Raw genomic sequence first — 20,379 nt, 5'->3', positions numbered from 1 at the left:
TGTAGTATTTATAAAGAGTAAAAAAAAAAAAAAAAAAAAAAAAAAAAAAAAAAAAAAAAAAAAAAAAAAAAAAATTTATAATTTTTTTTTTTTTTTTTTTTTTCCTCCAAATTTTTCTGATGAAAGGTTACTGAGTAACAATACTGATTTGTTCACAACTTCTGATATAGTTAAGCTAGATTAATGAAACAAGAGTTAACTTGAAAGCTATTTGAGGGGCTTTCATATGATTAAAACATAATTAACTGAAAACATCTATAGATTCAGAAAAAATATTATTGAATTTACTGATTTTTAAAAAACTGTGTTCTTAAAATTCTCAAAAAATGTATGTGAAAGATACTCCTTTCATCTACAAATTGTGAAACATACAACTTGAGACGAGCATGGGATAACTTTCAAACTTAATTTTGTTTAAGATGAAAACAGCTCCAAAACTTAATTTATTTTAAATATTAGGCCTATTTTAAATCAGATGTGTTTTAACGTATAGTTAAATGTGGACATGAAAATAAATTAGTATATAATAATAAAAAATTAAAAAAATTTGTCTTATCATGATGATTTAAAATACAAGTTGCAAACCTGTAAAAAAAAAATCCATATAGAGTTAGGCCCAAAATTAGGTAGTTATTACTTCTTGTTACTTAGCTCATATGAGTCATATCAGTCCAATTCCTCATGTTTCTAGTCAATCTATTGTTTGCACATAATTATTTCTGTTTGGGATAATGTATAAGTTCTTCTTGTAGCAGTTTGAGGATTCAGACAGCCTTTACTTCACTGCTGCTTACACACAGAATGTGATGTTGTTGATGTGAAAGTTGTAGATGTTGCATGTGTATTTAAAAAACTGTGATTTCATGCTTTTCCTGTTTTTCTTCTTCTTCTTCCAACTACACAGGCTAACCAGCAGTGACCTTTATATTCACAAGCAGTATAACCACTGATGTCATCAAATGATATTGGATCACTGTCAACAGCTGTTAACAGTTCAGTAATGTGTTGAGTCTGAGTACACTTTTATTATTATTTTTTTCTTGCTTAGGAGAATAAAAATATGAAGTTTTTTGTGTCCCTGCAACTGTGCAGCATTTCTCAAATTGTTCTGTAAGTTTCAGTTCTTCATTTTCATGAACTTCCACTGTAGCATATTTGAAATTGTGTGGGCATTGCAGACTTGCTCAGGCAGCCAGTCGTCACTTAACTGTTCCCTAACACCATTACTAGCTCCTTTACCATAACAGTTGCCTGAAAAAAGGTCACTTGACTTCTATATGGAAATCATCTTCACGATAGCAGACGTTGATGAAATGCTTTCTATTTTTATACTGAGCTGTCACTCTGTCAGAGAAGTAATGTATTTTACTTGGTTCTCCATAAATTTTTTGGTCACAAAGTAATCAAGCAGGAATAGAAATGATCCATAGTTACAGTGTCAGGTGTGAGGTGTTCAGATATGATGGCAAGACTTGTGCACTCAAGTTTGTCGCCATCCTTGTAATAAACTACAAAGGATGAATTGTTGCGTGTGTGTTGGTCCAATGGTAACACTGAACTTCATCCTGCGCAAAAAAATGCGTATTTCTCAACAAATCACCAAGAACTCACTCCCTTTATGCTCATTTTTCAGTCTTTTTTTGGGAGATTGATTATTGACTGTCCATAAAGGAATGGCGTGTAAACGATTTTAATTTGTGGGGGAGGGGGTGGGGGGAAGATCCGGTTAAGTAGTTGGAGGATTTTGTGACTGTTGACTGTTCTTAGGGATGAATGATCAACAGAGACCCATTGTTTATTAATGTTATCTGGTTAATATCATTAATATCCAACAATTCTTGTAAATACCATTAAAGCGTTTCTGCACCTGGACAGAACTGACATTCACCAATGTGGCGAACAGGTAATGATAGGTTACACTTAACTTTTGGAATTGAGCCATTGTAGGTTTGTATTGGAGTATCATCATTCATTGTCGGATGAGGAATGCTACCTTCACTGGGTCAACATAAGTTTGAAGCTTTGGTGAATACCACTGCTTGTAGCTAAAATAAAATTTTTGGGATGAAGCTCGGCAGACTTCGGAAACCCAGTGTGGAGACCTGGATAGTTGTCTTAGAAGTGTACTTAAATTTCTTTCAAATTACTTAAAATTAATAATTTCTGAACGTGAAATTTATCTCCCTCAATTCTTACAAGCACAAAATCTTTTTTGCGAAGAATTGACCTGCTTATCTCACCAGAACAATAAAAGTTTTTAACAAAATTGGCAGTCCTCTGATGAAAAGTCTTGTAAGGTATTGGATGGGAAGAAGACAAAATACCCTGACCTGTTCAGGAGTGATCTGGAGAATGGATAAGCAGCAGTACTGATGATGCTGTGGTGAATGGGAAGGTGTCATCATTAAGCAGTTGTAAGAGGGTACAAGATGACTTACACAAAATTTCTAGTTTGGGTGACGAATGGCAGCTAACTCTAAATGTAGAAAAACGTAAGTTAATGCAGATGAGTAGGAAAAACAAATCATAACGTTGGAATACATTACTGGTAATGCACTGCTTGACACAGTAATGTTGATTAAATATTTAGGCAAAATGTTGCAAACCAATATGAAGTGGAGTGAGCATGTAGGGACCGGAGTAGGGAAGTCAAATGGTACTTAGGTTTATTGGAAGAATTTTGGGAAAGTGTGGTTCATCTGTGAAGGAGACCACATGTAGGACACTAGTTCGACCCATTGTTGGGTACTGATAGTGTTTAAGATCTGCACCAGGTGGAATTAAAGGCAGACATTGAAACATTTCAGAGGTGATCTGCAAAATTTGTTACTGGTAGTTTCAAGCAACGTGCAAGTATTATGGAGATGTTTCAGGAACTCAAATGGGAATCACTGGAGTACAGGCAACGTTCTTTTCTAGGAGCACTATTAGGAAAATTTATAGAATCGGCATTCGAGGCTAATTGCAGAGCAACCCTACTGCGACAAACGTATGTATCACATAAGACCATGGAGGTAAGCTTAGAGGGATTAGGCTCATATAGAGGCATATAGATAGTCATTTTTTCCCCCGCTCTGTTTGCAAGTGGAACAGAAAAAGGAATGACTAGTAGTGGTGCAGGGTACCCTCCGCCATGCGCCATACAGTGGCTTGCAGAGTATGTATGTAGAAGCAGACTTTGACCAAATCTTTTAGCCTTTTCTATGTAGTGTTCAAAATGAGGTTTTTTTTGTTTGTATTAAGATAGATATTTTGGATATGTTGGTCTATTTATTAATTTTGAGTTAGAAATTTAGCTAGTGCTACACTTTAAAACATAGTTACTTGTATGAAAGGTACAATTTTGTAGCCCAAGCAATAATTACAACTAAGATTTTGTAAAATTGTCACAGGTAGCAAAATAAAAGCAATTCACTATCTGAATGACATTTAACACAATAATGATAAACATAAAATTACTTTTAATAGTGATCTCATGCTCATCCCAAGTTGACACTTTCAGAATAGGTAGACGAAAAAATAACTTTCACATTTTTTTATAATTTTAAAAATAGTTTTGCAAAATTTAACAGATTCAATAATGTTTTTATTTTAAAAAAATATATATATATATATATATATGTATTTTCAACTAATTACGTTTTATATAATATGAAACACCCTTAAAAGAGCTTTGAAGTTGACTCAGTTTCATTGTTCCAGCTTAATTAGAACGGAAGTTGTGAATAAATCAATATTGTTTTGCAAGTCAAAAATACTCTGTTTTTCCACCCATTACTCAGTATCCTTTCCTCAGAAAAATGCGGAAAAAAAATTGTGGTACTCTTTATGAATATTACATGCATACTTACTTCAAATAAATCAAAGAGGGTCATCCATTCTGTATTTTCCATTGTTTGGACAGTGAACTGTTCTACATGACATTAAGTTTGTGCTCATTCTTGTTCCCACAGCTCTTACTGGAAGGTGCAGAGACAAGTCTTCTTCCCCGTGATGTAGGAGTGTAGAATGAGACTACATTGTAATTCCTATTTAAATTGTCATGATCTTTGTGCTAAGTATGGGGGGAGGCAAACGGCTCTCATCAAACATAGAAAAATTTCGTCTTTTATACTTGCTTAATATTTTCAACTTTTCATTTTCCTAATCCATTCATATTTCTCATTACAGGACATTCAAAACAAGGCAGCTGCTCGAAAGACATTAGCAGTTCTGCCACAGCACGCGGTAAGCCTATTAGATAATAGCATTGACTGTAACAAAGTCTTTAATGTTGTTTTTATATTCTAGTGTATAAGATATTTTATTGCAAGTCAAGGGTACAGAAAAATTCAGAACATTGAGATAAACCCCGATGTCCTTAAGGGGAAACATGGAATTCCTTTTTGATTTTCTTTTGGGTAAGAAATTTATTGAAGGAAAGTGAGGTGAGATTGGCTGTTGCTGTGCTACTGTGTAAGCAAAATACATGTGCTAGCTGGAAGTTCTGTTAGCACGGAATTTTGCAATTGGAAAAATCTTATCTGATACTTCTTTTTACTAATAATTTCCCTAAAAATTTGAGCTTTGATTCTTATGGCTTCTATTACCATTCATAGAATGAGATTCCATTCTTGTCCATTTAGTGATCTGAAACCTGTTCATGAAATGATGTAAACAGTATTGCAGTTGTCTGGACTAGGACACTCCCTACAGCCCAGTGGAGATAACAAGTCTGTGTTTGTGGCACCATGATTGAAAGTTGGAACGAGTTACAGAATAAACAAGAAGTGGTGTTTAACTAGGAAATTGCATACAAATACCTTACCATTTGCCCCAAACATCACTGCAGTACTGTGCAAGATGATAGGCTAATAAGCCTCAACTGTTCTGGAAGCTTGCAGTTTCTGTACATCAGCTACTTTGCAGGTGGTTTTCACTAAAGGCTTCTTCCAACATATGGTTCGTAATCAGTGTGTTGACATGATAGAATTGTAATAAAATTTCCAAGTTTGCTTTAGTACTTGGGTTGGCAAGTTCATATAAGCATAATTTGTCATTGCTTATAAATGATTCTGCCAAGCATATTGCTTCCAGTGCAAAGCCAGTGCACCATTACATTTAGAAGTTTTGATAGTTTGGCATAACAAATGTGATGACAAACTAATACTGTGCAATTTATTAAAAACATAAGGTTAGTCCTATCCATGAACGTCTATAGATTTCTATTGACGCAATGAAATTTGAAAGAATTAAGCTGAGAGGGGGAAAAAAAAAAAATAATAATAATAATAATAATAATAATAATAATGAAATGGTGAGAATCCTGAGTAGTCACTGGTTGCTACAATACAGAGCAGCGGAAAGGGTTACATGGAACAAATGTTTCAGAGTGGAAGCATAATTACGAATCATTAATATATATTTAAAGAGGTAAGAAAAGATATATATGATGTAACAAAACAAGAGTAGATCAAGACTGAAAAATGTTTAGGAGCAGTGTGGATGTGTTTGAGTGAAAACTGTAATGCATGTGTTCAGGGTGCAACATTACTAAAAATCCATACTTGTGCACTTCTACATGTGTTTTGCCATTCTTTGATATTTGAGCATGTAAACAGCTTAGTTAATGATGATGTTCATATTGCTATTTTTTTAAATTTGATATTGATCTTTTATTGCACATGCAATGTTTCATTTTACAATTAAACTACCAAAAACATTAAATCAATTTGCTTATGTCTGTGGCTGTTACTGCCAACTATGTCATTGACTTTCATGTTGAGTACTGTTAAATAAATTTTTGAACTGGCTTTATATGGTTTTTCAGCAAGAGGTTCATGACAATTGTCTTTCCCTGTTTCATTGTAGAGAAGTAAAAGTTGATACGAGGGTAATCCCAAAAGTAAGGTCCCCTAATTTTTTTTTTTTTTTTTTTTTTTTTTTTTTTTTTTTTTTATAAGTACATAGTCCTGTTTATTTCTACAATGGTTTACATCAGTTTACAGCTTGAGCATTTAGCTATTTTTCGACATAATCACCATTTGTGTCAATGCATTTTTGTAGACACTGTGGCAGTTTTTGTATGCCCATGCAATACCAGCTTGCCGCCATGCTGTTCAGAAAGTTATGAACCTCTTCTTTCACCTTGTCGTCGGAGCTGGATCGTTTTCCGGTCAAATGTTCTCGTCACCCGTGACAGTTGAGTCCAGAAAGTTGTCCTGTTCAGCTGCAAGGCGATGAAGAAATGCGCAGGAAGCATCAACTTGTTGCTGCATGTGGTCTTCAGTCAACATGCGTGACACCCATCTTGCACACACCTTCCAGTAGTTCAATGTTTCTGTTAAAATTCTGTGAGCGGTGCTTCTGGAAACCTCAGGAACCAACGTACAGAGATCATCCAGGGTGATCTGCCGATCTTCACGCATCCTTTGCTCAACCTTCAACACAGTCTCTTCAGAAATTGACAGTCTCCCGCTCCTTTGTTCGTCGTGAATTTCGGTCCAACCAGCTGCAATCTCTCTACACCACTTACGAACATTTTTGACATTCATACATGACTCAACATACACTTCCGTCAATTGGCGATGGATTTCAATCGGTGCAATGCCCTTTGCATTCAGAAACCAAATGACTGCGCACAATTCACACTTGGCGGTAACATCCAACGGGAGCTCCATTCTCAACGCCTCCCAAGCCAAGACTGAGCGCCTCAGCATGGCGTGCGCATGTTTACACACAGCGCATGAAGCACTCTTCATAACAGTGTGACCAACTGCCACACAAACAGAGTTCTGTATTTATAAAAAAATAAAGAGACCTTACTTTTAGGATTACGCTCATACATTCATCTGTATTATTGAGTAGTTTAACAAGTTTTAGCTGAGTCTTTACTCATATATGGTTGTGTGGGAATATCCAGTTTAGTTCTTACTAAAATTCTTACATTCCGTGTGAAATTCTTAATGTGTTGTTATTTAGTTTATAAGGACTTAGAATTTTAAAAAATTGTTCTTTATAATTTCTTTTCTAGCCATCCTCAGTACGAAGACCATCAGAAACTTACAAAGCGTCATTTTTAAAACCAAAAAATCTGGTACGTTTTATTTTTAAAACTTTCTCTGATAAGTATTAATAAATATAAACTAGGTGTGGCTTGCTTGATAATTGTCACTAAAAATTTGTTTTGATCAAGAATCAGTTAAGATGTTTTCCCTCAATATAAAAGTTTATTGGCACACTGCAAACTAAAAATTTTACGTGAGAAAGAGGTTATTCTGATTTGGTGAACTTAGCTCAATGCACTTCTTTATATGATAATGCTTTTATTAATTGAAATAATTAGAAGTGTTGGTGGCCCTGACAGGTCATTGTATTCTTTCTGTTAAATTTATTTGCTAGGTCCTTATTATTTATCTTTGTATTGAGCTACTAGGATCGTGTTACAAATTACTCTTATTTATTTGCTGTTTCTTATTCTTCCAGTACTGTTTCATCTTCTCTCCATGTTGTCTTTTCCTTTCTTCTGTTCATGTTGATGGCCCCTCCCCTCCCTTCAGGGGGCTCACGACTCTTTCGTAGGGCATGGAGTCCGAAGCTATTGCAGTGCTGACTTCCTGTCCTGTACTGCAATATTCTTCTCTTCACCACCTTTGACAGAAGTAGCTTGTGGTCCCCTTCTGGGATTCTGCAGGTTTTTCTTTGGTTTGTACCAACCTGGAAAGAACACCTTAAATAGTGCCTACTGTATACATTGTTAAACACCATCTGCTCTAAATACCTATGTGGGCTCTTATTTGCACTTCAAAGCCAACATAGTAGCCAATCCGATGTGGTGGCCGGGATGGTTCCTTTGAAAGGGCACGGCCGACTTCCTTCACCGTCCTTCCCTAATCCGATGAGACCGATGACTTTGCTGTCTGGTCTCCTTCCCCAAAACAACTCAACCCAACCTGACGTGGTGAGGTCATTACTTACACAGGGATCACACTGTTGATTGAGCTGCTAGCATCCTCGTGGATGCCAAGGAGTAGATGCCCATCTTCCTTGGGCAACAGCACTCCCAGCAATAGCCATCCTACCAGTTGGCCTTTGCTGTAGCTGGGTGGCACCCTGGGGAGAGTGCTTGATCATAGTAGGTGGTGTCATTGTGGGAATTTTACACATTAAATGTTGACCAACTGTTCTGGGTCTTGTCCTTTACGGTGGTATTTGTACCTATGTGTTGGCTCTTGCTGAACACCTTGCAATAACACCAGTGTCCTTTTCATATCTAGCTGTCTTTCTACTGCATAAATGACAAGTTGAAGGCGTCTCTCTTAAGTTTCACCCCCCCCCCCCCCCCCCCTCAAGCTGAATCCGTGAACCTTTCACTGACTGGGAACTGCTTCAGGCTCCTGCCTCATCTCACAATACGGCCCCAGGCTCTGACTCAATTTCTGATCAGATGATTCGTTACCTGAACATTCAAAAGCTACATCTACTCAGGGTCTTCAGCTGTATTTGCCTTTAACGTGTCTTCCCTTCGCAATTGTGGAGGGTTTATTTTATCTTATGTCATGTTCTTTAGGACCTAATTGAGGAGCAAGTCTCCATGGTCATGTAACTAGTCAGTACGCAAAATTATAACAGAGAAGTAATTATAGATAAAATGGAACGTATACGTATCCTCTGCAGACAGCAAACCATAAGTTCAAATGTACATAATCAGCAACATATAACACAAGAATTAGTTTAATTTTTTAATATTTCCAGGAGATTCGCGACAGAATAGGAGTTGTGAGCTGTGAGGAAACTCTTCAGACTAGATTTGAAAGTGTGTGGATTAGTGCTAAGATTTTTGAACTTTTTTGGCTTCTTATTGGAAATGGATGCAGCAGAATACTGCATGCTTTTCTGCACAAGAGTCAAGGAGATGCGTTCCAAATGCAGATTGGATTTCTGCCTAGTATTAACTGAGTGAAAGCTGCTAATTCTTGGGAATAAGCTGATATTGTTGACAACAATTGACATTAAAGAACACATGTATTCAGAGGCCAGTCTCAGAATTCCCAGACTACTGAACAGGCGGCGACAAGAGCTTTGCAAACTTAAACAGCATATTGCTCGAACCTCCCATTTCTGAGCCCAAAAGACCCTTTTTGAATTGGAAGAGCTGCACCAAAAATTTGTACCATGTGTCATAAGCGAAGTAGACTACTTTTCCTGTTGAACCATCACATATTTCAGATACTTTTCTTATGGTAAATAATGCAACATTTAGTTTTTGAACAAGATCCTGAACCTGGGCTTTTCACTACAGCTCTCTGTCTGAATACCTAGGAATTTGAACTGTTCAGTCTCATTAGATGTATGTCCGTTCTGTGAATCAAAATGACTGTTTTGCTGAATTGTTTGTTAGAAATTGTAAAATCTGAGTCTTGATGTGATTTAGCGTCAATTTATTTTCTGCAAGCCATGACTTTATTTCATGAACTGCGTTATTTTATAATGTGTCAAAATTGTACACAACATCCTCCACTACCAAACTGGTGTCATCAGCAAACAGGAACATTTTACAATCACCTGTCACACTGGAAAGCATAGCATTTATATTAATAAGAAACAGCAGTGGCCACAGCACCAACCCTTGGGGCACCACCCCCCAGTGCCCCACTGGGACTGCTCGTTGTAGCCATTCTCAATACTGCGGAAAATGACCTTCTGTTGTTTGCTCTTAAAGTAAGAGTTGAACCAATTGTGAGCTGCTCCCATTATTCCACAATAGTCCAACTTCTGCAATAATATTTTGTTATGAACACAAACAATTTAGTTAAATCAAAGAAGACACAGTCTAGCATTTACAGAGAAAATAGCATTTTCAGTCATTAATCCCACTCTAAAACCAAACTATACATTTGACAGCAAAGTATGTGAATTGATAAATTACCCTTGTATATGGAGCTTTTTCAATAACTTTAGCAAATGCAGATGCCTTCAAAGTACGTCTAAAATTTTCTACGTTATTCTTTCTTGATTTTTAGCAAAGGTGGCATCACTACTGAGCATTTTAATAGGTCAGGAAATTGACCATTCCAAAAGGAAAAGCTACAGATATGGTGAAGTACTGGTCTAACATATGCAGAACAGTATTTTAGTATCCTGCTAGAGACCTCGTCATATCAATGGGAGTCCTTAGTCTTCAGTGATTTAATTATTGACTCAATCTCCCTCTTATCAGTATCATGGAAGAATATCTTGGATAACGTCTTGGAAAGTTATTTTCTACGACAGTTATGTGATTCCCTGTAGGAACCAAGCTTCTATTTGGTTCACCTGCTATATCCAGAAAATGATTATTAAATACTGTACATATAACTGACTTATCAGTAACTGAAACATATCTACTACGCACTGAATTTATATTCTCAACCTGGTGCTACTGACCACACATTTCCTGCTTGACTGACCATATGGTTTTATTTTTGTCATGATAATTAGCTATTCTATTGTGTGTCACATACGTTTTGCAATCCTGATAACATTTTTAAGCACCTTACAGTATTGTTTTTAATGGGCTGCTGTAACTCTGTTGTGACTGTTTCTAACATTTTGGTGTTATTCCCACTTTGTTCTACATATTCTTACGGCCCTAGTCAGCCACCCAGGCTGCTTGTTAGTGCTAGTACCCTGTTTTGAACATTCTAGTGGAGAGAAACTTCAAAAGAGGATGAGAAATGTGTCGAGGAAAGCATTATATTTATTTTCTAGGTTATTGGCACTTATATACCCAGCTGCTCTTGTTCCTTAAAGAGGTTTAGAAAGGTCTGTTGCAACTGGATTAATTTTTCTGAGTAGTTTATAGTTTTATTTAACATGTGATTGAGCACAAAAACCTTTTAGTGATAAAATTTGTGCATCATGGTCTGAAAGGCCATTCACCTTTTTGCTAGCAGGATGTCCCGCTAGTAATGAAAATGAACAAAAAATATTGTCAGTTGTTGTGCTACTGTTCCCCTGCACTCTTGTTGGAAAGAACACAGTTTGCATCATATGATATAGATTAAGGAGAGCTGTATTTGCCCCAAAGGTGTCTTCCTTTCGCAGTGGTGAGGTAGTTTCATCTTCCCAATCATTAAACCAGGCAAAAACCCAATGTTTCTCTACTGTTACCGACTTATTAAGCCTTGCTAATGTGCTCTGCACACTTCTGGAAATGATCGTTACCTGCAGACTGTGCTGGTCTCTCATGTATCAGGGCATTTTGTCCTCGTATCAGAGCCACAAATGACCATCTGGTCCGGTAAACAGCATTCCAACAGGCATTTTCCTAAGTGTCAGCATTTCATTGCATCCTTTTTGACCTATATAAGGCATATGACACCACTTGGCACCCTCACATTTTACTTTCACACCCTCACATTTTACTTTCACACCCTCACATTTTACTTTCACACCCTCACATTTTACTTTCACACCCTCACATTTTACTTTCTCACCATGATGAGCTTTTGACACTCCCTGTTGTTTTTTATTCTTCAGTTTTGATCCCATCGATTTTTCCCAGTTCAAGTTCGTACATCACTCAGCTCTCCATAGATCCAAGGGAACAGTGTCCCACATATCACTGTCCTGAGTATCACACTCCACATCACTATCAATGGGTTACTAACCTCTGTTGGACTGCAGTTCATCCCCTTTATGTCAATGACTTTTGCTTTTGGTACAGCTTTCACTCAGTAGCTTCAGTTGAATGCCATCTGACTAGTCAGTGTGAACCCTTTCTCATGGTTTCTGATTCTCTCCTGGAAAAACACAGGTCATGTATTTTTGTTGTCGTACCATGGTCCATCCTGACCCAGATCTCGATTTTTATACTCAGTGTTTGGAAGCTGTTGCACAATCCCGTTTCCTGGGCCTCCTTCCTCATAAAAAGATGACTTGGTTGCCCTACATTCCTCAACTAAAGATTAGTTGCATTCAGAAGCTTAAAGTGCTCTGCTTCCTTGCCTACATCACATGGGGTGTGGACTGCGCTACTTTCCCAAATTGCCGATTGATCCCTCTGTCAGGTGTTTGGGAGGTGTGACCTGAGATGTGAACAATCACCTATGGCAGGTGCACCCCCATGTGACAGGAGCCCCCAGTTGGAAATAGCATGCCATCGGAGACACTGGCAATCATGGGGGATTTTGTCACAATGAGTCAATGTCTACGAAATGTAAACTGAATGAAGCTAACGATTCAAAGACCCTTCCAGCTGCACCACGGTTCCTTGTGGTTTCACGTACTGAAGACAGTCAGTCCTTTGCTACGGTAAATCCGTTTATTATTCAGAAAGGTGTTGATGAAATTGCCAGCCCTGTGATATCCTGCTCTCGTTTGCGGAATGGCACTTTCCTTTTGGAGACTACTTCTGATTCTCAAGCACAACAACTGCTTGCCACTCACTTCTCCACAGCTGTCCTGTCCGTGTCAAGCCCCATAGAACTTTGAATTCTTCCCATGGTGTTATTTACACAAGACTGCTCGACGGTCTAGCCGAGGCTGAGATCCAGTCACAACTCTGATCAGGGAGTCATTGCCGTCCATCAGGTGATGAAAAAGGTAGATTCCTCCTTAGTGCAACACGCGCTCTTTCTTTCTCACATTTGATAGGATGGTGCTTCCGTCCAAGATCAAAGCAGGCTATGAAATTCACACAGTCCTACCATACATTCTGAATCTAATGCGCTGCTACCAGTTTAAACCACACTAGAACGTCTTATCGACACTCAGCCAAATATGCAACCTGTGGTAGGGATGTGCACGAAGGCGATTGTCCGCCTCTGTCTCCCTGCTGCATCAACTGCAATGGCAGCCATGCTGCTTCCTCTCGAGATTGTCCCATGTATCTTGTTGATAAGCGGGCAGTCCTGTAGATTCATGTAAGGGAAAAAGTGCCTTACCAGGTTTTTTGCAAGTTACTGGATAGTCGCAAACCCTGCTTTCCACCGTCTGGCGCGTATAGTTCTGTTCTTGCCATATCTCATTCCATGAAGGACATGGCAATGCGGACATGCGACCTCAAATTCATCTCTGAGGTTGTGGAGTCGCCCAGTGCCAAGCCGTCACCTCAAGGAGTGAAGCCACCAGCTACACAACCTGGCAGGCCAGAAAGGACAGAAGCAGTACCCATGAAGACTTCCTGCATCCCTCCAGCCAAAATACTGGAGTCTTCCTTTGCTAACCAGAAAGGCTCAAAGAAGTCCAGCAAACATAAACAGTCTTCTCCTTCGCCGACTTGAAGAGCCTCTTCACCAGTGTCACCATGTGATACCTTCGCCCGGCCAACCACTATGCCGTTTCTCTGCATTGGACTCCACAGACTGACAGCACAAGAAAACTGATGCTTCTGTGGACCTCGTGGAGCAGGATCCTCCTGCTTCTGTGCCCTGTAGCAGTGAGTCTTCACAGGCTGTCACTCGGCAGCCACTGAGGTGACATTTCTTCATTTTTTCATCATCATGACTCTCCTCCAATGGAGTGTTCCAAGCCTTTGATCCCACAAAGAGGATTTGTAGCTGTTTTTAGCATCGCACTGTCCCCTTGTACTCTGCCTTCAGGAGACAAAATTGTGTCCTCACGACCACTTGAGCTTTCTCACTCTTCCCGGTCCGTTTTGACCTTCCTCCTGAGGACAACATTCCATCTTGTAGGGGAGTCACGCTGCTTATTTGGGTTGATCCTCACAGTCATCCCCTTTTCCCTGACTATCCATCTTCAAGCTGTTGCAATTCGCTGTTCCCTTCCTCACTTGACTTTTTCCCTTTGCACCATTTATATCCCTTTGTCATTTGATGTCACCAGGGCAGGTTTCCTTCAGCTTATTGGGCAGCTACCTCACCCCTTTCTACTACTTGGTGACTTTAATGCACATCGTCCCCTTTGGTGTTCTCCCAGAACCTGTTAAGAGAGGTACCCTCTTGGCTGACCTCCTTAATCAACTTCACCTATTCTGCCTTAACACAGGAGGATCCATATTTCCTTCTGCACTATCCAACTTGCCCATGGTCTCGAGTGGTCTGTCCTTTCTGACACCTACTTGAGTGACCATTTCCCATGTGCTATCCGTTTGCTGACTCCTACCCCACCTGCGTGCACACCTAAATGGCAATGTACTACGGCTGACTGAAGGCTTTACCCCTCCCTGGCAAAGTTTGAAGACCAAGATTTCCCCAGTTCTGATGACCAGATGCAATATCTTACAAACATTATCCTTACCGCTGCAGAACGTCCATTCCTCGCACTTTCACTTTACCATACCGTGTCCCAGTCCCTAGGTGGACTGAGGCATGCCGTGGCGCAATTCACGCAGATGTGCACTCTACCTTTTTAACTGTTATCCTACGATGGCAAACTGCATTCATTATAAATGGATGCAAGCACATTTTCGCGTTCTTTGGGATAGCAAAAAAGATAGCTGGATTTCATTTACTAATTCTTTCAGTGTTCCACCCTTCCTCTGTTGTGAGGGCCAATCTCCGATGGCTCTCTGGGACCAAGATCCATTCCCCAATTCCCGGCCTGACAGTAGCAGATGAAATCATCGTGGACCCTTTTGCTATCTCCAACACCTTGGGCCGCCATTTTGCGGAAATTTTGAGTTTTTCCCACTATAAACTTATCTTTCTCCATCGGAAACGAGCGGAGGCGGCTCAGGTGATACCCTTATCTTCCCAGAATCGTGAGTGCTAAAGTGCTGCCTTTACTATGATGAGCTAGATCATGCTCTCAGTTCATTCTGATGCTCCACCCCAGGCCCAGATGCTGTCCACATCCAGATGTTGCAGCACCTCTTGGGGACAAGCACTTTTCTGCTTACTACTTACAACCACATCTGGGCAAAGGGCACATATCCCACAAGCTGTCGTGAAGCCACCATCATACCCGTACCTAAGCCCCATCTCTCTCACCAGCTGTGTTTACAAGGTGATTCATGCCAGCTGGTATGGTGGCTCAAGTTTTGCAGTTTACTAACCACTGCACAGTGTGGACTTACAGTGCTGTGTTCTGCAGTTCACTATGTCATCAATTTGTCCACCCATGTCATGAATGGTTTTCTGCAGAAATCCCAGATTGTGACCATATTTTTTGATATGGAGAAGGCCTACAACACCTGCCAGAAAACTGATATCCCCGCACCCTCTACATGTGGGACTTCCGTGGCCGCTTGCCCCGTTTCCTTCAGGAATTTTTAAAAGACAGAGTTCTCAAGGTGTGTGTGGGTTCTGCCTTGTCGGGCACCTTTATCCAGGAAGACGGTGTGCCTAAGGGTTCCATCTTGAGTGTTGTACTCTTTGCTATCGCCATTAACCTTATAATGGCCTGTCTCCCACCGGGCATCTCCGGCTTCCTTTTTGTTGATGATTTTGCAATCTGCTGCAGTTCTCCATGGAACTGTTTCACTGAGCAGTATCTACACCTATGTTTTGATCATCTTTGCTCCTGGAGCATCGACAATGGCTTTCGTTCTACCACTGACAAAACCATCTGTGTGAATTTCTGGGGACACAATTGGTTTCTCCCACCATTTTTACATCTTGGGCCTGTTGCTCTTCCATTTGTTGAAACTACTAAATTCCTGGGGCTGATGCGCAATAGGAAACTCTTCTTGGTCCTCCCATGGGTCTTACCTGGCAGTTCACTGTATGCTGTCCATCAATGTCACTTCCTGGGGTGCAGATCAAGCCACCCTCCTCCATTTGTAGCAGTCCCTTGTCTGTTCGAAATAAGACTATGAGTGCTTTGTTTTTGCGTCCGCACATCCGTCCCTTTTACACCACCTAAACACTATCCATCCTTGTGGCATCCGTTTGGCCACTGCCGCCTTTTACACTAGCCTGGTTGAGAGTCTGTATGCGAACTGCCACAGTCCTACTGCTGTAACTTTCTCTATCACCTTCAGTTTCAAGACCTTTCCATGGAACTTCGCGACAGTGCCCTTGTGTAGATTGATGGCTCTCGAACTGTCCATAGTGTCGGGCGTGCCTTTGTCATTGGCACCAATGTTTTTCGATATCGGCTTCCGGCACACTGCTCAGTGCCCACCCCTTAGTGCAACGGGTCCAGGAAAACTGTCACTTGCTCACGTTTGATGGAGCCACTGTGTTGTTTATGTGGATTCCTGGTCATGTCAGTCTGCCTGGAAGCGAAGCTGCTGACACTGCTGCCAATGTTGCAGTCTCATCGTACCTCTTCCCGCTACTTCCTATATTCCCTCTGATGATCTCTGTGTTGCCATCTGTCGGCAGGTGGTTTCACTTTGGCATCACCATTGGTGCTCCCTTCGTGGGAATAAGCTCCAGGTTATTAAGCCTCTCCCAGCAGCTTGGGCAACCTCCTCTTGGCCCTCCTGCTGGGAGGAGGTCATTTTAATTAGGTTGTGTATTGGGCACTGCCTTTTTAACCATCCTAATTTGTTAAGTGGTGCTCCACCGTCACTTTGTACACATTGCGCCCAAGTTTTTACTGCCCGCCATTTCCTACGGAATGCCTATTTTTTAAACTGTTTACATTCCCGCTTTGGTTTGCCGTCTGAGTTATCAGCCGTTTTAGCAAATGAAGCACGAGCTGTCGGCGGCATTTTACTCTTTATCCGTTGTAGCAGTATGGTGTAGGCTATTTAATTTTTATTTGTGGACCTCCATTTGTGTATAGTGTCGTTTATAGATCTTTCTCCATGTCCCTGTTTTTAGCTGTCTTCTCTTATGTCACTTAGGATTGATGTATAGTCGTTTTTTAACTCTTGTCTGTCTTCATGTTCTATAGATTTGACTTGAATCAAAATGGAAAATCCAGGATGGAATATAACAATATTATGAATTGTGCAGGTGGGAACTTTCCCTGCAATACATCCTACATTCCTGTATACCTCCTGGCCTCAACCTTCGTTAGTCACTGTCCTCACCCATCCAGCCCCTTCCCTGTTCCCGTTCCAGCACTACACAGCCATCATTCCATCATCTCACCCAGTCTTTTTATTTCTCTCCTTTTCCGCTATTCCCCCCCCCCCCCCTCCCCTTGCCTCCCCTGTCCTCAGTCTGACCTGCAGCACTTCACTGTCTGCCACCCCCCCCCACCCAGTTGCTACTCCCGTCATGCACAGGTGGTGCTGCTCGCAATGTGGTTTCTGTTGCTGAGACTGCACTCGTGTGTGAGCTGTGTTTGACTTGGGCAAGTATGACCACTGTTTTTTTCTTTTCTTTCTTTCTTTCTTTCTTTCTTTCTCCCCCCCCCCCCCCCACCCTAAAACAAAACAAAACAAGCAATAATGTTTATTGCCTTCAAAGGAAGCATGCTTAAATTTATAGATGATTACAGGTACAGAAAAAGCTTCTAAAGACTAATTGAATAAAATTTTTAGAACAGATGCGCGGAGCATCAAGTGTTAGATAAGGTGTTCGATTGAATTACTTTAAAGAATAAGATTCCTTAAGTTTCGAAGTAGGAAAATAGGGAAGAATAAGACAGAAACTTATAAAAGATGTACATGAAAACTACAGACGAAAGTTCATCCTGTGGCAAGTTAATAGCAGAACTGGGGAGCCTGACCTCTGAACGAAACAAATGGAGTATGTGTAGCTCCTCGGCAGACAGCTAGAAATAGAGATGAAGGACATTGATGGTGCAAAAAATACAAAATTTGAAAATACAACCTCCTTTCTAGTAGATTTTCGCGTCTGTGCAATTCACAAATTTGTCGAGTCTGAAGATGTTAATCTACATATCATATAAGCTTTAAAGATCAAAATTATGTAGACAACTTTATTCATAAAATAAAATAGAAATGATGCATTCAAAATTAATAAACATTCACATAATGAATAAGAACCTCCCAGTATATACGCTGCCAGTTGCCAGCTAATCAAATTTTACTGCCAGCCTATCGCTACAGTTAGCCAAGCAGAAAACCGAAACTCTCACTTTGATTTCCTTCTGAAATTTGCAAACAGATCATTGTCGTCATCATGTATTTCTCAAACCTCCGTTGTTTAGATACTTCTTTACTTACAGTCACTTTTGCATTTTCCTTTTCATCACAATAAATGCAGCACAAGCTCCTAAGCAAAGAAGGGGATCCACAGCAGTCTGCTTGCATAATGAGGTAACATGTGGACGTGAGAATGCCCATTCATACATGCGTTCATTCCACAAATTTTGTGCATGCATTTGTATTCCTAAGTGTCTACGGTTGCACTCGAGGAAAGAGACATTGTGGGGACATAACTTACCCTCTTGTGTTCAGACAGTACCAACTCTTGGTCTCCTACGGAATTGCCATTCAGCAATCCCCCAATCACCCTGGTTATCCCTTCTCTCCCAATTAGAATGCGCTTCGCAGCACTCTGCCAGGATCTCCTTCTCTCCATCCTGGAATGCACTCCTCGTGTTTTCTTGTAAACAGCCCTTCCCCTCTTGGTTGGTGCCCAAGACGTGAATGAGGACTGATCTATTTCAAGGGCTTAAAGTCTTTTGCCCCATGATCTTTTGGTGTCTTACGTTCAGGAGTTTCAGGGTGCTACCATCTTTTACACTTAATGCTCGAAAACCATGGATAAAATTGGATATGCTTTTACATCCCTTGCCGGTTGTTGCCAGGATCATAGTGTTATTACAGCGGAATTGATAATGTTCTGAGTCTTCCACTTTATTAAACGGGTCTTTTTTTGACTGACTACCTAGTGGACCATTTGGCTAGAGTGGTGGTTACTTGGCCCCATTTGCTTTGCTGATCCCATCTGCAAATCTGCAAGTACAAATAAGACATCTGCTCCCTCAGGGCCAGAGTGACACCTGGTTGTCAAATGCTCCCTCTAATAAAGTACATACTATGAAGTAGACTACTGCTGTATAGTGCTCTTCTTTCCGTTCCTCATGAAAGGAGTCCTCCATCCTATGATGCCCCCTTATTGATGACACCAGGCTAACGCCCAACCCTGCCCCCATGACCAGCTCACACTTTGCCCCTCTCTTTTCATTGCTCGCCTTTTCAGCTACACCATATTTTCTGTTTTAGATGTAGCACTCTGCTGAACGCCATGACTAAACTGAAGCAGGGTTGGGTTGCATGCAGAGGCTCAGGGATGCCCACTTAGTGCCTTATGTGTTTCTCTACTCTTGTTTTTATTATTGACAGTCCAACTGGCTTTTAGGTTTCCTCACTTTTACTGTTCTTCAGCCTCTGTCTTCGACATTCTTTGGGCTGGTCTGGGCTGGATGCAGGGCAGGGCATTTCTCATGATTGAATGAGCCTTTCTCGCTATTGGATAAGCCTTGGGAAACTCCATCTTCTCTGACCTATGTACTGGTTCAATCCATACATTTCTCCGTAAATTCTTTCTTCGATCTGCCATCAGTATTTCGCTAATGGCTCGGCATCACTGCTCCTATATACTTCCATCAGCAGAACATGTTCTTGGGGTTCCCATCAGTTCTCACTTCCAACCCACTATGGATTGCATTTTTCCACTAATTTGTCTTTCAAGTACCTCTTTTTCCTTTCATGTTAAGCCAAAAATAGTTTTGACTCATAATTAAATTATAACTTCCCCTTAAAAAGCTGTTGACCCCTGTCTTTACATGGGAAGGCATGCCAACTTCATTAGAATCATTCCTACTAAAAAAGTAATGCGCTGTTAATACTGTCCAGTGGTTGGTAACTACTATTGCACATTTTTGCTGTGAAAATATATGTTGTAGTGTGCAAATCTCTGTATTCAGTCTCATCATTAATCTTGATAAAACAGCACGTCGTCCATTTCCCAGTGCCCTCTTTATGTGAAGCTTCTATCGGCAATTCATGTTTGTGGCAATTGTAACAGACAATTAAGGCATCTCCCCTCGAAAACCGCGACAACCTCCACCAGAATAAACAAATTGGTATAGACCCTGGTAAACTTCCATCTACATCAGTTACAAAAGCAAATAGATTTTAGATGATGTAAGAGTCCGTGAACTGTTGCTGTTGTGGAATGTGATTTTTCATCCCAGGTATGCTTTCGTAATATCATTACTGCTACAAAGAAAGAAAACTATTTCATATAGGACGAATCTGGAGCAACAAGACTTCAGTGCTGTTACTGCATATCTTCACTGTAGACATCATGCCTCAGTAAGGTGCTGTGCTTTGAATACACAGTTTTAACCCTCTAACGGTAAGGTGAAGTTTTTTGACATAAACGGTAAGGTGGGGTTGGATCAGACCCCACCCTCCAAATATCGATTTTTCGGGGTAAAATAAAAAATGAATAATGGGAAAAAGTTTTATTATCAATTAAACACACATTATATTTGTTATAACAAGTATTTTTTTTTATTTTTATAGTCAATAAGTAAGAATATAAAGTACTTTGGAAAAAATAGGAACTTGATTACAAAAAA

The 20,379-nt window shown here is 40.2% G+C and overlaps 1 protein-coding gene across 3 annotated transcripts in view; it reads left to right on the top strand.

Annotated features, from left to right (window-relative positions):
* The window catches only part of LOC124614461, a 153,717-nt gene that overhangs the window by 77,497 nt on the left and 55,841 nt on the right, over positions 1-20,379 (top strand). For all 3 annotated transcript variants that reach the window (XM_047142947.1, XM_047142946.1, XM_047142945.1), the window contains exons 4-5: positions 4,171-4,227; positions 7,013-7,075. In XM_047142947.1, the coding sequence (XP_046998903.1) occupies positions 4,171-4,227; positions 7,013-7,075 (120 nt within the window). The remainder of the gene's footprint in view (positions 1-4,170; positions 4,228-7,012; positions 7,076-20,379) is intronic.

Source organism: Schistocerca americana, chromosome 1 (genome assembly GCF_021461395.2).
Source record: "Schistocerca americana isolate TAMUIC-IGC-003095 chromosome 1, iqSchAmer2.1, whole genome shotgun sequence".
Classification (NCBI taxonomy): domain Eukaryota; kingdom Metazoa; phylum Arthropoda; class Insecta; order Orthoptera; family Acrididae; genus Schistocerca; species Schistocerca americana.
This window is presented reverse-complemented; position numbering and strand designations above follow the sequence as displayed.